Genomic DNA, 26045 nt, shown 5'->3' with positions numbered 1-26045 from the left:
AAAACCATAATGGTGAATGAGATGCCTAAAGTCATACAGGTAGTTAGTATCAGAGGTGAAATTTGAAACTCCCTTTCTAACATTCTTTCCACTATATAGTACACTACCTTTCTTATTCTTTAAACATTCTAAATAAATGAGAACTTACTATATTTTTCTCTCTGCAGCCACTCATCTACTTTTAAATTGTATTTTAATGAAATATTTATGTTGTAACAAATATAAGCAGAAATATCTCATCTACTCTTTCTTTGGGTATCTCTTTTGGAGAATTAGAACAGTAAAGCCCCCAAATTCTTACCTCCTATCATGTTATGCAAATGATGCACATTTTAAATTATACCTGTGTGATTGAGAAATTATGACAAAAATTGTAGAATTTAAAGTTGGAAGGGATTTCAGAGACCATCTAGTACAAAAGAGCCAGAACTAAGTTGAGGTAAATGGTGTTTTGTCCTAGAGCATCAAAATTTAGAGGGCATTGACAGCTTTTGTATGCTTTCAGCCACATAGAAATGACTGGGCCTAGCACCTAGTTAGCAACAATAGGTTAAAATAGCCACAACTTTGGTGAAATCCTCCCCTTCTCTTCAGGGTCTCCATGGTCTTTTGGGGTATCTGTCTCACCCCCATGGGTTCTTTTCTCCCACAGAGCCTGGTTCCCTCCAGTCTCTCCCAACTAAATTTGTCTTTAAAAATTGATTTAAAAATTCTTTTAATGTTGCTTGCTAGTCTCACCCTAGTCTATTTTGCCCTAGGAGCCAAAATTGTGAGTCTAAATAAAAGCCAACCTCTCCCTCTAATAGGGGAGGAAATTCAGACGTAAAGAGCTAAAGTGACTTGCCCGAGGTCACAAAGCTAGGGAATTAGGAGAACTTGGATTCTAGTACAGATCCTCTGACTCTAAGCCCAGTGCTTCTGGCTACTACCCCTAGAAGACCACTGCTGTTTCAGAAGCCTCAAAGAAATGACATCCTCAGATCAATTTGGGGCACTACCTTAACTACCGTATGTTGACCCCAAAACATTTCCATAAAACCCAGCTTCTCCACACATTATGGAGTGGTAATGATGACAGGGTTTTGAAAGCTCCGGATAGATGCTACTCTTTTAACTTAAGGTCTGATAAGTACATTGCCATCCTCTCTTTTCACCAACCATTCAGGTACCAAGGAGAATTCTAATACTGGAATGTCTCCAACCATTGGAAAGAAAAGATATTTCTGGCCCCTTAACAGATGAGCTGTACAAGCTGAAAAGAAAATGACTATAGCTAAGAGTCTCCTGTCAGCTAATTTGATAGTTCTCTATCAGGTAAACCATTAAGTGAATACATTGATCTTTTTTTTCTTCTTTTTTTGCTGTTCTGCCTTGGCTATTCCCAGGATTTCTCTGAACCAGTTCGGCAAAAATTGATTTTTATTAGTTCCACTGGCCTTGTGGAAAATTATCTCATGAACTGGTTTTTATAGGAAGACTCAAAGCACAGCACAGGTTGAAAAATAAGCCTATAGCAGTCAAAGCTGTTGTCTAAAATGTCTTCAGACTGGAAGGCTGAATTTATTGCACAAAACAAGTACTAGCTATGTGGAGGTAGGTGTGCAGTCCCGCTCATTATCACTGGGAAAGGGGAACCAAAAAGCCGAGTAAAAAATTAAATTTTAATAATGCCAGTGATATTTTCTAAATCTTTCCTGACAGAAAGATTCTCATTATTTTTATCCATCTCTGAGTAGGTCCTTTTAGAGCCATCTCAGAAATGGCCTCAGCTCTGATTGTTTTCTTTTCTTTATAGTGTCTGAAAACCAAATATATACACACACAATGATAGCTTTGCTATCATTCAAGGAGGGCCATGGCCCTGGTAACGATCTAGCTAGCATTTTTGCAGAAATGTTGACTGTGGATGCCTTCAGCTTTTACAAAAGAGGTGAGCCTCGTTAAGGCGATTATTTTAAATGCTCTGAACAAAGATCTACAATGGGTGAGGTAGAAGGAACATGGCCATCCCCTAGCCACAACTGTGTTATTAAATTGCCACTAATTTGGCAAGCGTCACAAGTGAGTCAAGGCATGGTGAAACGAATGATTCAGTGATTTTGGTGCTTTTTCTTGTGATAATATTTCAGTTTCATTGTCCGATATTTGTGTAGGGAATCTGGAAGCCATATTCATTGCAGGATGGTAGCTCCACAATGACGTTGTCTTGTGGTTTTCTTGGCAATCTTTTTTTTCAAACCTTAAATGCCAGAGAGGCAAAATGTCAGGGAGAAGAATGCTATGATTTAGGCTGCCCAAAGGCTAAAGACCCCTGGAAGGTCTGGCTGACAAGCCCTGTGCCCTTGGTATCACTGATAGGCATAACCACTTTCATTTTCTTTGTAACATCTGACCAGTTCAATCCAGTTGGTGTTCCTTAGGCATTCACCCAGTGTGTAGCCATTTCCCTGACTACTGTGGTTTTGTGGGTCCAGATGGTGTTAGAACTTAGAGAATACATGCTTTTTACCACAGTAACAATGGCATGAGCTTACAGACCCTGTGAAGAAGCTTGGAACCAATGTAATTATTACCATTTTATAGTTGGGTATAAGTACCTTTGTCTTTTCCTTAGGTTACTTAGCTAACAAAGGATTGAGGCTGTACTCTGTTGTCTTTCTATCTGTCCAATACTGTAGCCACTATACCAAAAGAATTCAATTTATTAAATCCTGTGGACCACCTAGATTTTTTTCCCCCCTCGGGACTTTTACCCATTGTAGTATACTTTAAAATGCATACACTTGTACAAATACAACATGCCAAAATTATAGAGAATTGAGTTGGAAAACCACTCTGCAGATGCCCCAGAAATAGATTTAGAGAAGAATATCATTTTTCTATTATAGTCTTTTGAGTGAGGCCAAGTTGATAGCTTCAGGTTAAGCTAGAAAAATTTAATGAAATCACCAACAGTACTTGAAGGACTTACATAACTGTTAGAGATGGAAGAAAGCAGGTGAAACATGCTGCTTAATTGAAAATTATTAATATATGTTACACCTCTTCCTCCACAAAAGGCTTACACTGATGCTACACTGTGGAGTGGAAGTGTTTCTCCAAAGGTTCTGCCAGTGGACTGTGCATTCTGGCCGGTCTTACCAAGTTGTCAAGGCTCCAGGTATGCGCTCAATGACAGCCTGTCCTTCTATTGTCTGAGATCCAGCCTAGCTAAGTTCCAAGAGGCTCATTACCAGGTCAGCTATAGAGGGATGAATTTTTTGGCCATAGCCACTCTCGAAGACTAAATTATAGAGGGTTTGAAATCCCTGTCAGTGGAGAAAGTGCCCACATCAGCTAAATTATATATCTTTGAAGTAAATACATAAAATTCCTTAAGCTATCACTCACTTCAGGGGCTTTTCAGCCTCAGTCAGGCTGATTTCAACTACTCAGTTCAATTCAACAAATTATAAGCATCTACTAGGTACTAGGAGAGAAACAAAGAATAAGACATGCTTTCTGACTCTGATAGAGCTAATAAACTGGTGACTTTTCATAATTGCAGGACATTTTTCACAGTTTCTATGATAGCAGAACAACACTTCCAGACTGACCATTTAAAAGAATAGTTTGTATCCCAAGGAAGTAGGCAGATGCATGGATAATCTTCTGGAGTTGTCTGATTTGAGATTAAAATAAAGCACTGAATTTAGCACTGATATGATTCAGTTCTAATAATGCACTGAAGACTGTATTCACACATTGAACTATATTTAGCATTGTGATACAGTGAAAAGAATATTGGATCTTTATTCAGAAGACCAGGATTTGAATCTCAGCTCTGCCATTTATATAACCTGTCTGACCATGGGCAAGTGACTTAAATTCTTTGGGCCTTAATTTCTTCATCTGTAAAATGAGAGGTTATACTATTTGACTCCTAAGGTCCCTTCCAGATCTAAAAATGTGAACCTGTATCTCAGACTTGGAGAGGATTGTAAAGGTTTTCTAGTCCAACATGTACATAAAATAAGAATCCTTTATGTCATTGACAAGTGATCACCTGACCTCTGCTTGAGAATCTTCCATGAATCTCTTATCAGTACTAATAATGTTAATATCATAAAATCATTGCAGGCTAAAGTGAATTTTCAAAAGTGTTCATTTTAAAGAAATAGCAACACATAATAGAAGGGTAGTATGGCTTGATGGATTGAGGGCCAGCCTTGGAGTCAGGAAGACCTATCTATCCCTGGCAACTCCCTGGCTTTCTGACCATGAAGCTGGTCACTTCACCTCCCAATGCTCCGGACAGCTCTCTAAGACTATAGATGACAGATGAGTTGCCCATTTATGTCAACTTAGGGAGTTTCTATAGTAAGAATTTTCCACACTAATTAAATCATAGGTCCAGATGCCACCTCTACCCCACCAAAAAAAAGGTAATACCCATTCATCCTTCCTAAATCCCTTTCATTATGCATGCCCTGTCAGAAACTTCTTTATATTGAGCCTAAATCACTCCTGTTGCTTCTTGACAGGAAGAGCTATTAAATTTTGAGATGTATTGTCTTTGGCAATTATTAAATCTCCTTCTCCATGTAGGAAGGTATGTTTGATGGTCCTCAATGACAGGTAGAATAGATAACATCTGGTGATACCTTATACATTAGTAGGTACTTAGTAAATATGTGATTGATTAGTGGAATCTTTCCTAATCTGTTCCTTGTTTTTCTCCTAAAATGTTATCTATTCACAAAGGCAACTACATTTTTAAGTGCAGGTTGAAAACAAGGAAATATCAGTGTATTGTGGTATGGCTGAAAACAAGAAGACCTTGGTTCTTTATTTAGCTTTGTCATTATCTAGTTGTGTGACTTCTTCTCTGTGGTCCTCAGTTTCCTTCCCTGAAAAATGAAAGGATTGGACCAGACAGTCTCTGAGGTCACTTCTCGTTCTAACATTCCGCAAGTCTATGAACCCCTCACCCATAAACAGCTTCCAAGGTCTTTGATTGGGTCAGTCCACCAGAATGAAGGATGAATGGATGAAGGCCATCCTGTGAAGGAGCTTCTTCCAAAGCCACCCTGCTCCAGTCCATTTCTAATGGTGACAGTAGTCATGGCACCTGCATTGAAATGTGATATACACATTTGGCAATGTACAACATAATGGAATGACATGTTCCTGATCAGAACCTATCAGAGTTAGGAGTGGTCTCTGATAGGTCTTCCTTGGCGCTCTTCCCAGACTGAAAAGGTATCATCAATTCCAGCCAATAGGACGTCTCTTCTCGCCTGTTTGATGTAGCCATTACCACCTTGGAGAGAAAGTTCAGCCCTGCTGGGGAGACTTCTGTAACTCAAAGCCCAGATGCCAGTCTGTGGGAGGGAGTATCCCACCCTACAGACGGAAGGGCCAGCTTGGCACCCCCAACTAAGCACCACAAATAAGACACCTCAGCTTCCCTGAGCCTGAGAGGGCTTGTGACTCTTACCATCCCTGAGCTGGCATTTTCTTTTCAGCCCTCTCTGAGAGTAGTATTAGTATGTGTGTTAAAAGGGCTTTACCTTTTCAAAGTGCTTTATAATCTTTAATTAGTTAATCCTCCTTCCCCTGTGGGTAGGTGAGTCGGCTCATTTTATTGAGGAGGAAACTTAAATGCTGAGTGTCACGGAGTGCCTTGCTCCAGGTCACACCACCGAAAATCCAGGATTATGGGCACAGAACAAATTGCCTTATTATTAGAATGGCTATAATTATAACCTTAGTTGTGCCCTTGTTATTCTGATTTTTCCTTCTAGCTCAGTAAGCCCCTAGAGGGCAGGGACTAAGCATGTCTTTGTTCTGTATAAAGTAGAATTGCAGCCCACGTGGTGAGAGGGAGGGTGAGCCAATTAGGTCTCCACAAATTTGGAAACCAGTTGGAGTTTGCTTGCTCCCTTTGCCCTTCTTTCACTCTTGCTCTGTTTCCTCTTTAGGGAGCTGAGTGTCCTCAACCAGGCTACTCAGAGCTGCCTACCATGGTTCTCCTTCCAGGTGGGTGGGCAGACCCCCCACCCCAGCAGCATCAAAATTCTGCCGTGTTTCCCATTCCCTCAGAGCCCTAACCTAACCTGATGAACTAATTGGAGATAGATATTAATGACTAATTAATGGCATAATATGTGCTATGGTAACATTTGCATTTTAACAGGTCCTTTGGTGTCATTACCCAAAGGCATGAGTAATGTGGGAATTTCCGTGATCCTTTGCCAGGGACCTTTCAGCTTTTTTCAAATCACCCACTTAGGCTGCTTCTCATTCCACCTGTGCCCAAAGAAGCCCAGCCCTAGGTGGATGAATATGAGAAATAATTTTGGACTTGGGAGTCAGAAGACTTGTACTCATGTCCCAATTCTACTACTTAATAATTATGTGACCTTTAGCAAGCCATTGAGCCTCTATACCCTTCTTATCTGACAAAATTATTATCTGCTCAGCATCAAAAGAAATGATGTGCTGGACCAAATGAAATAATATATGTAAACTGCTTTGTAAATAGCCTTAAATGTTATTATTATTGAAGTCAGACATAAGATAGAAAACTATCCATTCACTGCCAAGTATTTATTACATGTCCTCTGTGTGCCAAGCCCTGTGCTGGGAAGACAAAGACCCAAAAACATGTTGTCTTTTTTCTCAAAGTTTAGAGAAGACAATAGACCTTCAGAGGTAAAAGGAACTTCTTAGAGGAAAGGATTGAGGTCCAAAGGGATATGAAGCACTTACCCAAGGTCACCACACAACTATTAAGTGGCAGTGCCAGATCTGAAAGCCAGATCTCCAGGCTGAAAGGCCAAGATTTTTTCCACTATGTCACTTTCCTTCTCTAGAATAATGATGATATGAAAGAACCCACTGGGTCTGAAGACGCGAGTCTATACAAAAATACCAGACATGATCATTGATAAAATTAAGGCATAATGACCACCATGCTATCCTGGGAGTAAGTATATGTCAACTCCAGGAATCCCTCTCAAAGTAGTCATGGACATATACCTGGCAAGAGTGAGCATTGCACACACACACACAAAAAAAAAGAGTGAGCATTGTATAATCTAAAAGTGAACTATTATGTTCATTTTCATCTTGGGTCTCAATTGACTAAAGCTAAAGGACTTCATTCTATGCACAGCATCTCATTGATTTTGGTGATTGCTTTGTGAATGTCCCCACCTAAACCATAAAGTCATGGAAGATCTTGCAAACATGTTTGCAAGTAGTGCACATTGGAATCAGCACAGGAATCGTGCTGAGGTGATAATGATGCCTTGCTTTGAAAATCCTAAATTAAAATCATTGTGTAAATCTGATTGATGGTGGATATACCAATCAATGCCCATTGTTGAGTTTGTTTGGAACCTAGATAGTGTTTCTTTTCAGGTAAGCACCCAGAGAGGAGTGTGTACTGACTCTTTTGCCCCAAAGCTTATAACCTGTCCCCAGGATTGCTCATTTTCATGATAATCGCTACAGTGCTGTCAAACCCTAAATGGCAAGCCATCATTATTCAATTCTGGTCAGTCAGACAGGAAGGCATGTACAAGACATTGTGTTGAACCTGCATAGATGTCATGCACTCTGCAGCTAATGAATGCAAGCTTGTAAAGGGTTTAGACACCACTGGCATCCTTAATGTAAGTTTGATAATAAGCTTCTGCTGAAATAGCTTCTTGTCTACAAGTAGCATTTCCAACTCAGGGAAAAAAGGACGAAACAGGCTTTGTTCAGATATTTGAGTGAGTAGAGAAATAGAGGATATCATCTCAGTAGGGCCTCCAAGCCAGAGAAGTGTGTACATTCAGAAAGGGGGCTTGATTTGGAAGCCAGGGGACATGGATGAGCCAGTGATTTGCTGAAAGTGAATGCTGGTTTGTCAGTGCACAGATGCCTCTGCGGGCAGCTTCAGACACTGCTGTCAAAGGTTAGGTGTTATGACCAGACATGCCAGGGAAAAGAGGGTTAAGCCTTTTCAAACAAAGAGGAGCCATCCTTGTTTTCAAAGACAAAAAAAGAAAGAGCTGATACAGCTTTTGCCAGACTTGGAAAAAGTAATGGACTCAAACCAGAAGGAACTTCGTGATTGACTGGTTCTCAGGCCCTTATGACGAGTAGGACTCCCAGAGGCAGAGGTGGTAGGTAACCATTGCTGCAGCTTCTTCTTCATGGCTGAACTGCCCAAACCAAAGCAGGTCTTCTAGAGTGCCTTCTTCCAGCAACATGAGCTTGTTTTTCTGGCAGGGAAGAGAGTATAGCAATGAAAAGATTAGCCTCTTCCTTGGTTCCACACAGAGATCAGTATTTTCCACAGGACTCAGTGAGCTCAGCCTCAAAGTAAATGGTTAATTCATCTTGTATCAACAGCACTGTGATTCATAATGTAAACTTGGAGAATCCTTGATGTTTCAGTCACACATTCCTTTTAATTTGACTCTGCATTCTTTTAAAGCTACAGTGAGCTAACTTAATAGAATGCAACATGCAAATGCACCAATTTTTGCCTTGAGGCAGTTTAGCCTGGCTGTTTCAATGGGTGTCTTCTTTTAAGTGTATATTCTTTCTTAAATTATTTACTTGGTAAACACACTTTGCATTTTCAAAGTGGGGGTAGGTTGGAGCTCCTCTTTCAAAATATCTGATTGAATTTTAGGTCCTTCTTCCCTCCCCCAAGTTAGAAACTCAGTCATTTTGGATTTTCCTCCTCAGATTTTCACGTTTTCATAAGCCAGGGAAGCCCGCTTTTCAGCCTCCCCACTCTAGATGCCTTTCTGCTTTGCCTACAGCAATACCCACTGGCAGTGTCTGGCTGTGACTGTACTGTGGGCTTTGTTACAGATGGCCCCTGCCAATGCCAACCATTGTTCCAGATTCCAAGCTGGCCTAACTGTTCTTTCTCTTTGGGGGTCCTTCAATTCTCAGTTTTGCTTTCTTCAGAAGGGCTACTCCCACCTAAACTCTTAAGATCCAAAGTCATCTTGGAGGACAACTATGACCAGAATCAAAACTCCATCATGCATCTCTCTGCTTTAACCTCTGGTCTTTTCTTGACATTCCAGAATATCCACATGTTTGCCAGTCTTTAGTTTGAAAGTAAATGTTCCCTCCCCCCACTTAAAAAAAAAAAAGATTATTTTTCCTGCTGTTGAGTAATACCCCATGTTTCATCTAATGTGGGTAGCATCCCAATTAACTTCATTCATCTTTTTCTGGCTTAATTTATTCTTCTTAATATGATCTTTTTTTAGAACTATAAAATGTTTAAGTTTGAAGTAACCTAGAGGTCATCTAGTCATCTACCTTAAAGGCCCAGTTCGATCAGATGTCACATCTTCCATCATTCCTTCCCTGATGACCTAAGTTGGTGAAGACCTTTGTCTTGGCCCCTCACATAGGCACACCTTGTTTTATTACTGTCTAATGAACTTATCACTCAATGCTTTGTATGTTTATATTTTATCTCACTGAGAAGACTCTAGGTTGCATAAAGGCAAGGGACCTGTCTAACCCATGCATTTTATCTTATATCCCTCCCCACCACCACCATCACCTGGCAGGGACTCTGACTACAACAGGTGCTTAATAAATGTTTGGATAAATGAATGAATCCAGTCTAACCTTCTCACTTTACAGATGAGGAAATTAAGGTATGGAAAAATGAAGTGTCTTGCTGTAGCTCGAATGTGTAGTGAGTGGTGGAGCTAGGCAGTGCTTGAACCCAAGTACACTGACTCATATGGTACAGATTCCCTTCTCCCTTATAAATTCCCCAAAGGGAAAACTTCAAAATGTATATCATGTCAAGATTTCTATAACAAACTGTTTTATCCATCAATGATAATGGAGTTAGTGCATTTGTACTCTTTACATCACAGGACTTAATGTGCTGATTGAGGGAAGGAAGGGAGCAAGGGAGAGAGGGAAGGAAGGAAGAAAAGTGGAAAGGAGGAAGGAAGGAAGGAAGGAAGGAAGGAAGGAAGGAAGGAAGGAAGGAAGGAAGGAAGGAAGGAAGGAAGGAAGGAAAGGATTAAGAAATGAAAGAAGAGAGGAAGGGAGGGAAGGAGAGAGGAAAGCAGGAAGGAAGGAAGGAAGGAAGGAAGGAAGGAAGGAAGGAGGAAGAGAAGGAAGGAAGGAAGGAAGGAAAGGATTAAGGAATGAAAGAAGAGAGGAAGGGAGGGAAGGAGAGAGGAAAGCAGGAAGGAAAGAAGAAAGGAAAGGACAGAAGGAAGGGAGAAAGGGAGAAAAAGAAGAAGGGAGGATAAAAAAGGAAAAGAGAAAGAAAGGGAAAGGATACCTGGACTAGATGATGTATACAAAGAGAAGGTTGGTACAGGAGGCAACTTCCTTCTTAGCCTGGAAGCTCCTTCAGAGGGGGAGCTGGTTTTCCTTTTTGCCTTTGTGTTCCTAGTGCTCAGCATAGTGGTTTATACATAACAGACACTTAATAAACGCTTGAACTTAATTGACATCATTTGAAGGCATTAAGGAATAAATTTCCAAGATGTTTTAGGATCATAGCTTTGGAGCTGGAAGGGGCCCCAGTGGCTATCTCGTCCATCTCCCTCGTTTCAGTCACATGTGAAATTGAGGCCCAGAGAAGTTGTGACATGCACAAACAGCCCAGGCAGTAAGTGAGCATCGGATGTGGGATTCCAGCCTGCTGACTTCCAAGCCAGTGTACTCTTTTCACTCTACTATGTTGCTTCTCATATATGAAAGAAAGGGCAATGCCAAAAGAGTAGAAGAAATTCTTTAATGTTGCCCAGAAGTTTATCAAAACATCAATAATACTAATCTAGATGCCTATTTCCTCCATTCTACAGAATCATTTTGGCTCCTTTATACCATATCAAGGTCATCTTTAGTGACAATATCAGAAGAGTATAGGAAAGCCTTCACAAATTATATTCTACAGCATACTACATCTCTACAGTCACACACTTGACTTAAAGATGAGAAGAATATAAGATCTAACTGTGTTTATCATTTTTGGGGTCTGGGTTTTGATTCGTTTTGTTTTAACATTTCATTTGGTAAAGCAGAAAGCTACCACCAAGACTTTCCCTCCAGCAAGGAGTCTTCTATACCACGTGGTTAAGACCATCACAGATTCCTTGATAGACACAACAACAGAGTTAACTTTGTTTAATAATTCTCTGATTATTAACACCAAGTGAGACATAAAACACAGAGATGGATGGGATGGATGGTCCCTCAAAAATATTTGCCACTGCCTAAAAAATAACTAGGTTAGAGACAAGAAAAGGGAATCCCTACACATGTAGGTAATCTAGATACTACTGTTTGCTATGACATTGTGTTTACTGCATTGAGCCCTGGAACATTTTAGAGCTTCCTATAAATAAGAACCATAATCACTTAAGAGTTTGACCAATGTAGCTACACCAGAAAAAAATAAATGGATGTCTACTGTCCAGACTATGAGATACAGTTGAATGGAAAGCCCATAGAGCTGGTCCATCACTTTATATATATTGAATATACACTGCAAATGGACAGTAAGCTGAGCCCGAAACTAAGTAAGAGGAACATAGATGCTAAACTGCCTCTGGTAAACAGTGTAGGACTTTGCAAACTTCTCCTTAAAACAAAATCCAATCATTCTTAATACCTAATCATTCTTAATACCCATCATTCCACTGATGCTCTATGATTTGTTGCTGTTCATTTGTGTCCGACTCTTTGTGACCCCGTGGACCAGCCATCCTTAAGATTGTCTTGGCAAAGAGATTTGGAGTGGTTTTCCATTTCTTTCTCCAGTGTTTTGCAGGTAGAGGTCAAGTGACTTGCCCAAGGTCACACAGCTAGTAAGTGTCTGAAGTCAGATTTGAACTCTAGTCTTTCTGACTCCAGGCCCAGCGCTTTTTCTACTGTGCCACCTAGCAACCCCACTGTGCCACCTAGCTGATCTGTGACTTGCAAGTCCAAGGAGACAAAATTTTGGGTGACCAAATGCATGGTAAATAAGCAGCATATTGCCAGTTGTACATAAAAGCAAAAGATACCAACTAAGAAATCTATGACCAGGGAAAAAAAAAAGTAGGCCTATCATGTAGTAAGAGATAACAAGTGGACAGCCCACATTCTGCAGTGATACCTGTGTAATATCAAGGGACCTAGAAAAAGCCATCCAGATATTGGATGAACCCCCTGTAATGGATTTATGGGAGGACGTGGACAAGAGGTGCTTAGGATGAGAAGGCATGGGTGAGCTGTGATCTACCATTACAGACCATTTACCAAATCGTAGAAGGAGTGTGATCTGTCAGTGGAGGAAGTAATCACGCTGACAAAATCACAGACCCATGAAGTATGTATGTGTACGTATATATACATATATATGTATATATTTATATATTTATATGTCCTCTACCCTTTCTTTAATAGAAGTACTCATTGACAGGTATGTGGTTTCCTCTTGAGTGTTCTGTTGTCTCATTGCGAGCCTCTGAAAGATAGAGACAATATATAATCTTCAGATCAGGTGTGCCCTAAATGAATTAAACACATGAGACTTTAGGAGAGCTCTCTGGATGGAATCTTCTTTGGGGCTGGAAATAAAGATACCCAATTAAACAGGCCAGGGAAGAACTGAGGATGTAAGCATTCCCATGCACGCATTTTTTCTAAACATGCCTTAGATTAAACAAGTTTTCCCCATAGTTAATCCTGTGTAAATTAGCATCATGGATGCCTTGAGGCCTTCAACCCACAAATAAAATGGTTGTCAACCAAACTATACAAGAGGCCTATTACCGTATATTACTTAGGGCAGAATTTTAAAGCGTTTTCATGCTTCTAATCTAGTTTACTGCTGAGTTCCAATTTTGCCGATTGCCTTTGCAAGCCAGCCACATGGTAACTTTCTGGAAAAACAGAGATCTCATTTCCCACAGAGACTGAGGGAAATAAGTGTGTTTCCAAGCCTATTCTCAGGAGACACATGCACCAAAGAAGAAAAGAGAAGTCCAGTCCAGGTGAAAATTTAAGCCACCAAATTTGCATGAACCAATATCTATAAAAGCAGATTCCCTTTGCTATGGCATTAAGTATTTTTATTGAAAGACTCCCCCATACCTTCCTTTGGCTGAGTAAATATGTCCTGTTAAGTCTGAATTAGCTGTCATCGCAAAGAATTAATGTCTTGGCATAGCCTTTCTAGTGGGGAAGGGAGAAATAAACGAGACGGATCTTGGCTGAGCTTTAAGTGATAAATGAGGACAAAACAGGCCATTCATCTCCTGCGAGGAGAGTGGACACAAGCACTAAAGCAGTTTTGCGGAAGACGTGTCAGCAAATGTGATCATTTTGTAACCTGTCAGGAGGATAGAGAGCTAGTCCTTTTAGAGTGTCACAAGGGAGTGTGTTTGTCTGATGTGACAGTTTTCTTCCATCCATTTACTTGGGGAGGGGGGTAGGATTGTTATAGGGGAGGCAGAGGTGGAAAGGGGGGAGTTGAACTTGGATAAAACTGCATTTTAATTTATTGCTACACACAACACATTCATTCATCCAGAATCTATGTAGAGTTTTGAATCTACATAAGCAGATATATTTATGGACTGCATGGAAAAAGTCTGTCTTCCATAAATTGAAGGATTTATTTAGACTCTGAGTAGAAACTCCACATTCAAAATACTGTATCTAGAAAAAGGGCAGGGTGTCTGTGTGTGTGTGTGTGTGTGTGTGTGTGTTTGTGTGTGTGTGTGTGTAAGAGAGAGAGGGAGGTTTAAATAGCTACTTTTCTTTCTATTTGTTTGAGGTTCTGTGAGAGTACATCAGACTATGTGTGACCCAAGTTCCCCCTGTCTTGAGGAAACATTAGGATACTGGGATCCTTTTCTAAAAACCAAACAGCAAATTATGAAATAAGTTCATCAGAAGCTTTCCCCAGGCATAGTGGAATGTTTGTCTCTATTCATTCTGGATTTTAGATTATCTCTGTTGACCAATCTTTGTTCAGTAGACTTTGGACTGATTTCTACTTAGCAGCCATAGGGATAAAGGTTCTCCCAACAAATGTTGAATGATACCTAGGTTTTGGACTTCCAGCATCTTTTTTTTTTTATTATTTCTCATTTCCATCTTTTTGCTACTGAGCAAATGTAACATTCCCTTCTAGCATAATGGAACGTGTGTGACACTCCCATGACAGATGAGGCTTTTACAGCACAAGCTTCACAGTTTGACACTTGCTTCTTTATCCCTATCCTTTTTTTCCCCCCCAGCTCCCTTTTATACTTTTCCCTGGGTATTTTTGTACAGGTAGGTACCTCCCTGACGTGTGTTTCCTTGGAATCTTTTACCTTAATAAGAAATAACGCTAAAAATGAGCCTTGTCTCACATATTAGATTAAAAAGAGAAAATGATGTGGGTCCCTTGATCACTTAAGAGACTATATTGCAGTCAGATCCCAGAAAAGTTTTTGCATTACTTAGCTTGCAGCAAGTGTTTCTGAGTGTCATCGGTGCAGCATGGAAATCATTATGAAGTTATTCTTTGTATTGCAATTTGTGAAGTCCTCAAACTGCAGACTTCAGGAACACCACCCCCACCTTGCACTGCCCCCTCTCCACCTCTCTCTCTGTCTCTCTCTCTGTGTGTCTCTCCCTCTCCCACTCTCTCTCTCTCTCTCTCTCTCTCTCTCTCTCTCTCTCTCTCTCTCTCTCTCTCTCTGTCTCTCTCTCTGTTTCTCTCTGTCTCTCTCTCTGTGTGTCTCTCCCTCTCCCACTCTCTCTCTCTCTCTCTCTCTCTCTCTCTCTCTCTCTCTCTCTCTCTCTCTCTCTCTCTCTCTCTCTCTCTCTCTCTCTCTCTCTCTCTCTCTCTCTCTCTCTCTCTCTCTCTCTCTCTCTCTCTCTCTCTCTCTCTCACACAGACACACACACACACACACACACACACACACACACACCACACACAAACATGTCCCTTTTATAGGTATCCAGGGACCAATTTTCCCCTCACTGTTTGATTAGACAGGTTTGTCTTTTATGTGTGGTTTGGCAAATGTTGTTCCAGTTTCTATGATTGATTTTCCTCTTCTTTTTCTTTGCTTCTTTATAGGATCATCCAAAACCGTATTTTGGTGGTTATCCTGGCAATCATCGTGGTCGTCACCATCCTGACGGCTATTTTTATTTCTGTCAAAGGACACTGATGTATCTGCTCTTCCCTGATATACAGCACCACACGCCTTGTTCTGAGTAATTAAGACAAAGTGGTCACATGAATCATCCCTTTGCACTGACAGGCCCGAGTGCCCCCTTCTCCTCCCCCACTCTTGCCACTGTTCAACTTTGGTGCAAGGAGTGTAAAAGATGTTTTCTATTCTTGATTGCATATGGGGTGATTTCCCCTCCTGCTGATGTCTTCACAGAGATATTTTTTGGGAATCTTAGTATTTGACTTGAAAAAATTTCACTGAGTGATCAGAACGGTATTTGTTAAATTCTTTCTCCAGTCTATGAAAATAGAAAAGGCCAGGTTGTTGGGGACCAGGTGGGAGGGGGAGAGGAGAAGGGGGAGGTGTTATTAGGGGAATAAGGGGAGAAGGAAGGGGAAGAGATATGAGTTACTTAATGTTTCTGTCAGCTTGTGTTGGGTGTCAGACTGTCAGAACCCTTGTTGTATAAGCCTTTCTGTGGTGTCCAACTGTACAAGTTAAGAAGAAACCAGGTGATGAAGAAAGAAAGTGAGTTTCTCCTGAGAACCAATCCAGTTCATGAGAAGGGAGAAGGGGAAAAAAAAAAAGGAGCAAACCTCTTTGGCTTAATTGTAAAGGATGCTATGGAATGTGGGCCATGTAGTAAATTGACCTACAACTTTCCCCGTTTTTCTATTTAATATATTTTTACTAAAATTGCCTAATATCCACTTTTTACAATTTTCATTACTGGCTGTGAGAAGGGTTTCTTTGCTCTGTAAGAGCTCAGACTTCCTCATATTTACTAGCAAGATGAGGCCTTGCACAACATTTAATTGTGACCTGGGCATTCCAGACCAATTTAATCATCTCTCTGTCTTTCCAGTTTTAATATTTGTGCTGCCAAACGCAGCCCCTAGTATAAGTAAAAGGTCTGACAAGGTTCTCTCCATTTTCACTTCCGTATGTAAAGAGAACATGAATATTTCAGTGAGAGGGAGAACATGACTCCATTAGTGTGAAATTTCAAATGTGATTATAAATATGATGATGTTCTGTACTAAGAAAGACTTGAATAAACTTTATCTGAAACATCTACTAAACCTCCTTGAAAACAGTGAGTTACAGCAGAATACAAAAAAGGAGGGGTGTGCAGGAATAAGAGAGAGGCAGTTAGCTGGTGCTTTGACTGACCAATATTCTCAGAACCTTCCAGAATTGGATATTTGTTCCAACCTGTAATTTGATTTGTGATTTCGGGTTTCTTTTTTGAAGTACTGGGTAGAAATGAGTTCATTTGTAATCAGGCTTAAAGTTGTTCAAGCAAAAATTGTGAGGTAGGTTGGTTGGTTTTTTTGTTGTTTTGTTTTTGTTTTTGTTTTTTCCTCAGCCATGAAGCAAAAGGTGTTTTTATTACAGTTTCCTAGGCTGCTCCAAGTTCTAGGGCAGCCTTTGAATATAATTGGAAGCTTCAGCGTCTTCGAAATCAAACCTGTTGTCTCTCATAAAAATGTTTAATAACTTGTATGCCTAGCCAGCAATCACCTGGCTGGAACATTTGCCTTCTTTTTTTCCAAACCAACTCAGAAGAGAACTATTACCGTTCAGAAAAGAAATGCAGGGATGCAAGGATGGTGAAATTCGCCAGAGAAATGGTACTTATCTAAGCAGGTTAGGGCATGTATGTGTTCCGATAAATCATTTAGTATTGTGTAAATAAAGCTTCAGCCTTTCCTTTGGAATGATGGTGAGGGAATAAGATGGAGTGAAGTGGGACCTGGAGAAGGAATGGGAGCCTATGTTAATTTTCCTATCAGCTTTAGGAATCCGTCTGGTCATGAATCTTTTATTCAGATAACAAAAATCTGTAAGCACTAAAAACCTTACAGAAATCATTCTTTAAAAGCATTCCTTCCTATTTGGGAGCACTAATAGCATGGCTGTAATAGAACATCCCCTCTAGTCTTCATTCAGATCTGTTGATCTTAGCTAAAGTATACATCTAGTTATCTAGTTACCTAATCATGCTCCAGTACCCAGCAGGCTTCTGGGGTCCACCAAGTGAGCTTAATCAATTTTATAATCCAGACTTTTCAGCTCTAAAATATTTTACTTAAACCTACAGTGCATGTTGAAGTCATTGTTGTGCCAGCGGCAGAATAAATAGAATGCTAACTTTTCAAGGACTAGTTGGTTTGTTTTTTCCACAAGTATCACCCCTTCATCAGTTATTGCCTTTTGCACACGTTGCTGTCAGTACGTACTGTTGCCCAAATTTCATTTCTGCACTTTGGGATTGGGCTATCAAAGTTGAATAGACACGCCTCTCCAGCTCCACTTTGCTCTACTCCTGTAATGACCCCCTGTGGTAAGGCAAGCCCATTTGTCTCTAGGGAGAGTTGGGAGGAAGTAGGTTTGGAGGATCCCTTGAACTCCCCCAACATGACCCCTGAGTGGATGTTGGAAAAACTGAGAAGGAAAGTACCCCCGAGAGGACATATTTCCTCCCCTCCCACCCCTCCCCAGATTCGGGTATTCCCACATTTGCCGGAAGTAGCTTGTCAAATTTGAAGCAGGCCTTGGATCTGTGAATGATTCTAAGTACTTACAAATGTAAGCCTCAAAGAGTCGAATGTTTCTAATGTCGGGTTGCCTTTGTTGAAAATGATGCATGGGGGGGGGCGGTACATTGCTGTGTAAAATTCATGCAGACTAAACCGTTTCCCTGACAGAATAAATAAAATGCTGTTACCCTGGTCCAAAATCAAAAGCAATTTAATTAAAGACGCTTAAGTTTTAAAGAGTTTTAAATGCTCCACATTGAGGGAAAATATCTGAAAATGCAGCGGGCCTGACGTCAGTTCCCATCCCGGGGCTGGAAGGCCATTTGCTATTCTGTTTAAGGCAGGCTGGATTGTCTTATTTTGGAACTAGCTTGGTGGGGGGTTTGCTTTGCTCCTGCTTCTGAGCCCTGAGCTTCAAAGGCAGAAATTAATGGTGAACAAAATTGTGCAGCTCTGACCATCCCATGCGGGGCAAACCCATTGAGGGTTATCATTAAGTAAAGAAATAAAGAGGAAGAAACCCTACCCGGTCCAAAAAACCTCATCAGATAATGACCTCAGTGATTGGGTTTTCATTACCAAACAGCATCCAAAGATTGCCTGCCCCATGGAAAAAAAAAAAAGGAAAGAAAAAAAGAAAGAAACAGAAACTGTCTTCTCTCTCTCCCTCTCTCTCTTTCTCCTTTTTTTTTTTTGCACATCTTTTCTTTAAAACTGTCAGATCATTTCAGTATTTCAAATCCGAGGAAAACAGCCTGCCTGCTGCTGTATTTGAAGTTGTAATGGTGTCAAAAAGTCACGACTGACTGACAGCCGTCAGTCCCAGAGGAGCTCATTAAATCATAAAAACTTGACAAGGAAATAATTGCGCATCACCGGCAACTTGGCGCCTGTTTAGACGTTTTTATTTTCTTTCATTATTCGTCCCCACCATTACGTTCATTAACAAATTGCATTAAACAACTGTTAAGGGCTAATGATTTGTTTATCGCGGGTTTTTTTTATTATTATTATTATTTAAACATTAGCTGTGTCACGTGGTACCTCAGCAGCCTCTTGCTATCATCTGACTGAATATTTTTTTTTTCCACTCAGAGCTCTGGGTACTGTTGGAATATGGAATGGATTATTCATTACCCTCCTCTTTGCCACTGATTTGGTTTCATGTAGCGTCTTCCACAGAGAAAGATGAAAACTTGTCAAAAATAGGTTATATCTTATTCGAAGGGGCAACAATAGCAGCAGGTACAGGCACACTTTAATATTTAATTAAGGTGGATGTTAACCCCTTTAAATGACTTTAGCTGTAAGTTAGATTCAAGTGCAAGAGAGGAAAATAGTTGTTCTTAATTTGCAACCTGTGTAGCAGGCATCCTTCATGGAGTCGGGTAGGAAATTTGGAGCCTGATTTTGAGTAATGAAATTTCCCATCATTTAACATATGCCCATTTCCTGACATAGTTGTGAATTAACCACTTTCATCCAGGTCCAAACCATAATTTCCTCGTCTTTCTGTTTTGGAGGACTAGCCTAGGAGGGGGCCTTGAATGCTGTTTTCTGGCCACAGTTTCCCAGGAGAAAGAAGGAGTTAGGTGTGAAAACCTGGGCCAGGGTTGCTGACTGCAGCATGAGCTAGTTTGCAGAGAAATGTGGTGGTTCCACACAGCCTTGTTGCTCAATTGTCTGCCGCTCTGCCCGAACATGTATTTAGAGCATCATGGTCTAAAATGAAGTAAGTGCTGAAATCTGAAAGGCAGGCTTTTGTTTGGAAGGCTGTCTGGGGCCAGGCGTGATGGGAGGGTGTCTCTGTGTAGTTGACCATAGCTGATTGCAAATAATGTTTCAATAATGGGTAACAGGAGCGATGCTTTTCTGAGTTTGACCTTTTGGCCATTTTTTGACTATGACTTGCTATCAACGAATTGATCTGCCTTTCAGCAGGTGCTATACTTTTGGGGGGGGCCTAAGAATAAAAAGCTGCGTCATGGTAAATCAGAGAACAATTTACGTTCAAAGGCCAGGGCATTCTTCGGGCTGCTGCAACTTACTGAAAGGGGGAGGGAGGGAGGAAGGGGTGGGGAGTGGGGGAAGAACCACTGTCTAGTGGGATCTGATGCATCTAAAGATTTCATGTACCTCACCAGCTCAGCCCACTTGTGCTCAAGGGATCTGACCCAAGGGACCCAGTACATTGACAGTTCATGAGCAGAGCTATGCCACCCCCAGGGATGTCAAGCAGCATCAGAGTAGCAGAAGGCAATGCTGTATGATGTCAAATATTGAACATCAGACTGGAAGTCAGGAGACCTGGGTTCTAATCCCAACTCTGTTACTACTAGTTAATTGTATAACATAGAAAGGCATTCTTTTCTGTTTCCTTTTCTGTAAAATCAGTTGAACTAGATAATCTCTTAGGTTCTTTCCAGAAGGAATAGTCTGTGATTCTACATGATGCTTTCCCATAACTCTCAACTTTTTTGGAACCCTTCCCTTTCCAATACTAACTCATGACCCTTCAGACCATGTGAGCATAAGCTACAATAAGAGGAGGAGAGAAGATGGCAGGCAAAACGTTTTTGCTTCCCCTGCTTGAAAAGGTACAAATGCATCAATTACACCCACGATGGAACTAGCTGCAGACATTACCCATTCCCAAGACCTAAAACTCTGCCACTATCTGGATACTAAAGGAGCCCTGAAGGCATAAGATGGTCATATAAATGCTATTCACCTTGAATCAAATAGTTCAATTTAGTAGAAATAACATGCATCAGTGGGAAACCCCTTTATTCTCTGACCATAATCCAAGAATTAACCCACATATAATTTGGCTAATTAGTCTTAGAACATTGCCTTACTCATGGTCACACAATCGATCAACAAGCCTTCATTGACCACCTACTATGTGCCGGGCAAAGATGATTCAAATAGAGCTAGTATCAAGGCAGATTTTGGACCCAGTCCTTCTGACTATCCACTTCACCACACTGACCCTCATCAAAAATAACATTCAGGTTATCATGCCCCATCCTTTGTATACAAAGATACACAGAGTCACCATCTATGGGGTACATACTTTAATCTATGTAGGGTTGACTCTGCACAGAGCAATCTATTCTCTCTTGCTCAGTGCTCCTCCGTGAGGGCATTTACACACCTGGAGGCTGGCATGAGGGAGGGTGAAAGGCTAGGTTACATTCTGTGGCCCCATATCATCAGCCTCTAACCTCCTGAGCTGATGGGACACATCTAGTGGTACTGACAGGGTCAGAGAGGATAGTCTTTTTTCAGTGGGGCTGGAATATATAGTCTTGTTTTTTATTATTTTGGTACCTGTACAGCATGTTAGGCACTGTAAAAAAAGAAAAGTGCCTGACCCTCCAGCAGCTAAGGAAATGTTTATCTTGTGGATACAAAGATTTCAGATGAGACTTCCTCTTTTTAAAAATGGGTCAGGCTATTGAGTAGTGGCAGGCAGTTGTTTTCAGCAAAGCTCTCAGATAAGACTCTGTAACTATCTTGGGGGACCCCTTGTAGAGTAGCCAGGGGCATAGCTAAACCCCTAGGGGGGCTCAGTGATAGTTCATCAGGTTTGGCAATGAGGCTCTAGAGGCAGGTGCAGGGAAGTATCACCAAAGATCTTGCTCAGTTTGAGCAAAGTCTGCAGGTAAGGTGCCCAAGAGAGCCAATGTTGGCAGCATAAGTATTCTTGCAGCTTATACTACCCCTCACCCCTTTGTCTCTTACCAGTGCAGAGGTCTCTGTTAACCCAGCAGTCGGGCAGGTTGGGTGTCACATCTTGTGGAACCCCAAGAAGACACACACACATACACACACACACACACACACACACACACACACACACACACACACACACACACACAAAACCATCTTGGTGTTAATCATGGCAGGGACAACAGAGAAAAATATTTCATCATCCTGAACCCACTGTGTTTTACTTGTCCTACATAAATAATGAAGGCATTGACAGAAAGGGGGAAAAACACCAAACAGGAGAGCTCTGTACTATGATTCAGTGAACTTATGCACTCAGTCCTTCCCTTCATCCAAACAACCGCCTTTGGCGTGAATAATAGCTTGGCTGATATGAAGCTTCGTATTGATCTGTTGCTCACAAAAAGTCCACTGATAGTTCCTTGGACTTTTCCTGAAGGTATGACCAGCACAGTTCAGTGCTGAATGCCTTCCATCTTCAGCTTCCCCCAGATGTGTTCAAAAGGGGACAGATCCAGAGAGAACTGAGTCCATTATCTATCTCAACTTTGCTTTTCAGCCTCTTCTTCTTTTTCTTTCTTTCTTTTTTTTTTTTTAAAGTCTGGAAAACTATGTGAGTGGTTGTGATGTAAAATCTGGCAGGGCAGAAAGCAAAATGGAGTCTGTATGGTACCACCCTTCTTCAGGAAGGTACCTGAGTATCTAAGCTCAAGGTTTGTGAAGAACAGATTTCAAGGAATTTAGAACTGATATGTGTCTATCTCGGGAAGAGGAGAGGCTAAATGAAATAAAGGAAAAGAAAGGAGTAGTGGGTTGCTAAATTTGAGAAATTTTCATATAAACTTTAGGCTAAGCCCAGCCTGTCATCTCTTGGTGTCACTCTCTCTTTTCAATATTAATCTAGAAGTTCCATTTGAAATTTGTCATTCCCAACATCCTTGCATCAACAGTCTGCCTTACAGCTTAGAGTGGTTCTGAGAGCTTATATGACAGAGACCCAAGCATCCCTATGTGTGTGATATAACTTTACGGATACCAGAAAGGCTGCAGTCTCTCCTAGGAGCTATAAGATGCCTGACATTTCACCATTAATGATTTGTTCCTTTGGATGAAAGTTTTATCCTATGTTAAAATGAAAGCAACCTTAGAGGTGGGGTAATGTGTTTAGCCTTCTCGGTCATTTACCTGTAAGTATGAGTGAATTTCAAATCATTTCTAGAGAGTAAGTTTTGATAGGGGACAGGGGAAGAGTATAGCAGCACGCTCAGTAACTGAGCAAGAGGGGACACCACTGGCTATAGGAAAAAGTGGAGGGCCAGGATACCAAATGCAAGCTTTTCCAACAACATGATTTTATGTTGGGCCAGACTGCACAGTTATATTCACCTGTCATTGTTAACATATGTGTAATTAGTAGTCTATTTTGGACATTCTGAACAGTCTAATATGCCACATAGTCCCCAAACCTTTCTACTTTTTTTTTAGGCAATTGGGGGTTAAGTGACTTGCCCAGGGTCACACAGCTAGTGCCAAGTGTTTGGTCTGAGGCCGGATTTGAACTCAGGTCCTCCTGACTTCAGGGCTGGTGCTCTATCCACTGTGCCACCTAGCTGCCCCCCCTTTCTACTTCTTGATACAAGGTTCATATGCATCTGGTTGGCCAGTGATCTATCTTGTGCCATAAGGACAGCCTGGGGAAAACAGCAGTGATGTTGTCTGTCAACAAGAGTTGGCACTGCCAACAGAGGTTGCAAAATCCTGGGGGATGATTTTCACAAGAAACTTGCTGTCTCTACCCTATAGAGAACAGGTCACGGTCCTCATCTTCTAGATTATGCATAGGAGTAGGACTTGAAAAGGGGTCCCAGTCAGAGAACTCACAACTCGACATTTCCAACCAATGGTTCAATACCATGAGCATCTCTAGCCTCATTTCCTCTAAAAACACTTAGATAAAGGTCAGGAAGAGGCTTAGGCTATTGCAATATTTTGTTTTCTATTTGGAAAATAGATTGCCCCTAAACAGGTCTGTCTCTATAGCATGTGAAGCCATCCCTACAGTGCCCCCATTTGCCTCCATAAGAGATGGAGGATAAGGCAGGCTGTTTTAGAAGGGAGCAAGACATTGTAATCCTTGGGGAGCTGGACCTGTAGTCAAAAGGACCTGAGTTCAAATCCTGCCACAGGTCCTATCTAGTAAATGACCTTGGGCAAATAACTTAATGTCTGCCTCAGTTTCCTTGTCTGTAAAAAGGAGATAGTAAAGGCACCTGCCTCCCAGGGTTGTTGTGAGGATAGAATTAGTTAATATTTGTAAGGTGTTTTGCAAACCTTAAAGCACTATGTAAATATAAGCTATTATTATAAAGCAGGCCATCAGTACTAGGCTAATAGCTTTATTGGGGCTAAATGCAACTCCCAGGAGCTTCCACATCATTGTTATTGGTTAAGAAACAACTTTTAAAAAAATGAAATCACTCATAGTGGGATAGATTTATTCTTAATTCACACTGATTCTAATCTCAGAGACTACGAAGAATGGACAAGCAGCACTGAATTGATCATCCAGAGACATTGTTTTTATTTGTAACTCTGCCATAATTTGCTGTATTACTTTAGATACCTCATTTGCCCATATTTAGTCATTAGTTCTCTAAACGCCTGTTGTTAATACAAAACTCTGAGTCCCTCCACCATAAAATTGATGGAGAATGATGCCCCCATCACCACAAAATGCTTTCAGAAGGGCACTATGGAAAACTCAATGGACAGTCTTGGGCATTCCTTTTACTTTTTAATGTCCTTCAATGTTTTTGAGTATGGGTAAAGGCTGGAGTTTATCCTGCAGGTAATAAGCTATTTGAGCTAATGTCAGGACAACACTTTCATATGGGTACCCCATTCCCTTAGGGAAAGCAGATTCTAGGTTTACACACACACACACACACACACACACACACACACACACACACACACACACCCCACATATATATATATAATATATATATATATATATTATAATATATATATATATAATATATATATATTATATATAATATATAATATATATATATATATATATATAACATATGTATGAAACATATATATAAAGAAACAGACCATGGAACCCTTTTCACATAAAGGGATCATGCAAATCTCAGACTTAGAATTTTCTAAAACCCCTTATTAAATTAGAAACATTTAACTTGGCACACAATCAAAAAGTTAGCACAGGACTAAGAATTACCCACCAGTTTGGATAAACTGAACTCACCACTCATCTGTTGAATCACAGGAAATGAAGCAGGAGATGTGTTCAAAGGGTTTTACTTTCATCTCCCTCTCTCTTTTCCTTTCCTCTCTGAAAGGAGAAAATGGAAGCTAAATTCTAATTTGGGAAAATGATCATTTTGATTGCCACCTCCCTCCATCCATCCTTCTATCATTCCCACACTTAGACTAAAGAAAACTTTAGTTTTCATCTAAAACCTTGGAATTCAGAAAAGGGATTAAGAAGACTGCTTACTTTGTATGAGACTAGTTTCTGAAATCTTTTATGAGAGAAAAATTACATTCATTTTCAATGGGCCAACAGAGAAAAGGAGACAAGACTGGGGGAAGAATATAGAACTGACAACATGGCAAAAGCCAACCAGCTTTAGAGACCTAAAGACCTTCAAGCTTAAAGGGACCTTAGAGATCATCTGGAAACAGACCCTAAGAAAGGAAGGGACTTGTCCAAGGCCAAACAATGAGGCAGTGATAGGGCTGGCCAAGTCCTTAGACTCCTCCCTTGACACCTTTTCAGAACTCCACAGACTGGAAATATAAAGCTGTAACATCCAATGGCTCTGGACATAGCTCGTTCTCTGCCAGGTCTGAATCACTCCTCCAGCTCTTCTCAGTTCTGTTGGATCCCATGTTAAAACACTGCTGGAGGATTTCAGATGTTTGATTCCTCTAAGTCTTGGAATCCAGCCCTTTATCTCTCATTGCCACAGGCACAGCCTTTCTCTCATTTTAGCCAGAAAAGGGCCCCAGTCATTCCCTAGGAAACAGCAACAGTGTTCCTAGATGCATGGCTCCAGTTACTTCCTTGGCCCTTAGGATCATAGACTTACTGCCAGAACAGATCTAAGAGGTCATCCAGTCCTACTTCCTTATTTTATGAATGAGGAAACTACAGACCAGAAAGGTTTGATTTGCCTATAGTCACAAAACTAGTAAATGGCAGAAGCAAGATTTGAAGTCAAGTCTTCTGACCTTAAACCCAGCACTTTCTTCTTCACCATATTGCTCTACCAATAAATTCAGCCATATGTATTACGTACATATATATACATACACACATATGCATCCTTAACTAGAGACAGCAATGCTATATTTGTCCTTACCTGTTTTATAAAGATGTCATGAAGATAAAATCAGAAAATATATTTGACAGTGTTTTTTAAGTAAATATGCCTTGCCAGCATAAGACTTCTTTTCCTGTGATTTTCAGTATCTCCAGTGATACACAGGAACTCCAATTCCTTGGATGTCCAACTATAGTAATCTAAGA

General features: G+C 40.7%; 1 protein-coding gene across 4 annotated transcripts in view; it reads left to right on the top strand.

Moving 5' to 3' along the window:
* The window catches only part of VTI1A (vesicle transport through interaction with t-SNAREs 1A), a 401209-nt gene extending 383841 nt beyond the window's left edge, over nucleotides 1-17368 (top strand). For 2 of the 4 annotated variants that reach the window (XM_020988025.2, XM_020988024.2), the window contains one exon: nucleotides 15107-17368. In XM_020988025.2, the coding sequence (XP_020843684.1) occupies nucleotides 15107-15200 (94 nt within the window). In that variant the 3' untranslated portion in view covers nucleotides 15201-17368. The remainder of the gene's footprint in view (nucleotides 1-15106) is intronic. The other 2 variants (XM_020988031.2, XM_020988030.2) reach the window with 1 other exon arrangement.
* The last annotated feature ends 8677 nt before the right edge of the window (nucleotides 17369-26045 follow it).

Source organism: Phascolarctos cinereus, unplaced genomic scaffold (genome assembly GCF_003287225.1).
Source record: "Phascolarctos cinereus isolate Bilbo 61053 unplaced genomic scaffold, phaCin_HiC Scaffold_3;HRSCAF=262, whole genome shotgun sequence".
NCBI classification, from domain to species: domain Eukaryota; kingdom Metazoa; phylum Chordata; class Mammalia; order Diprotodontia; family Phascolarctidae; genus Phascolarctos; species Phascolarctos cinereus.
This window is presented reverse-complemented; position numbering and strand designations above follow the sequence as displayed.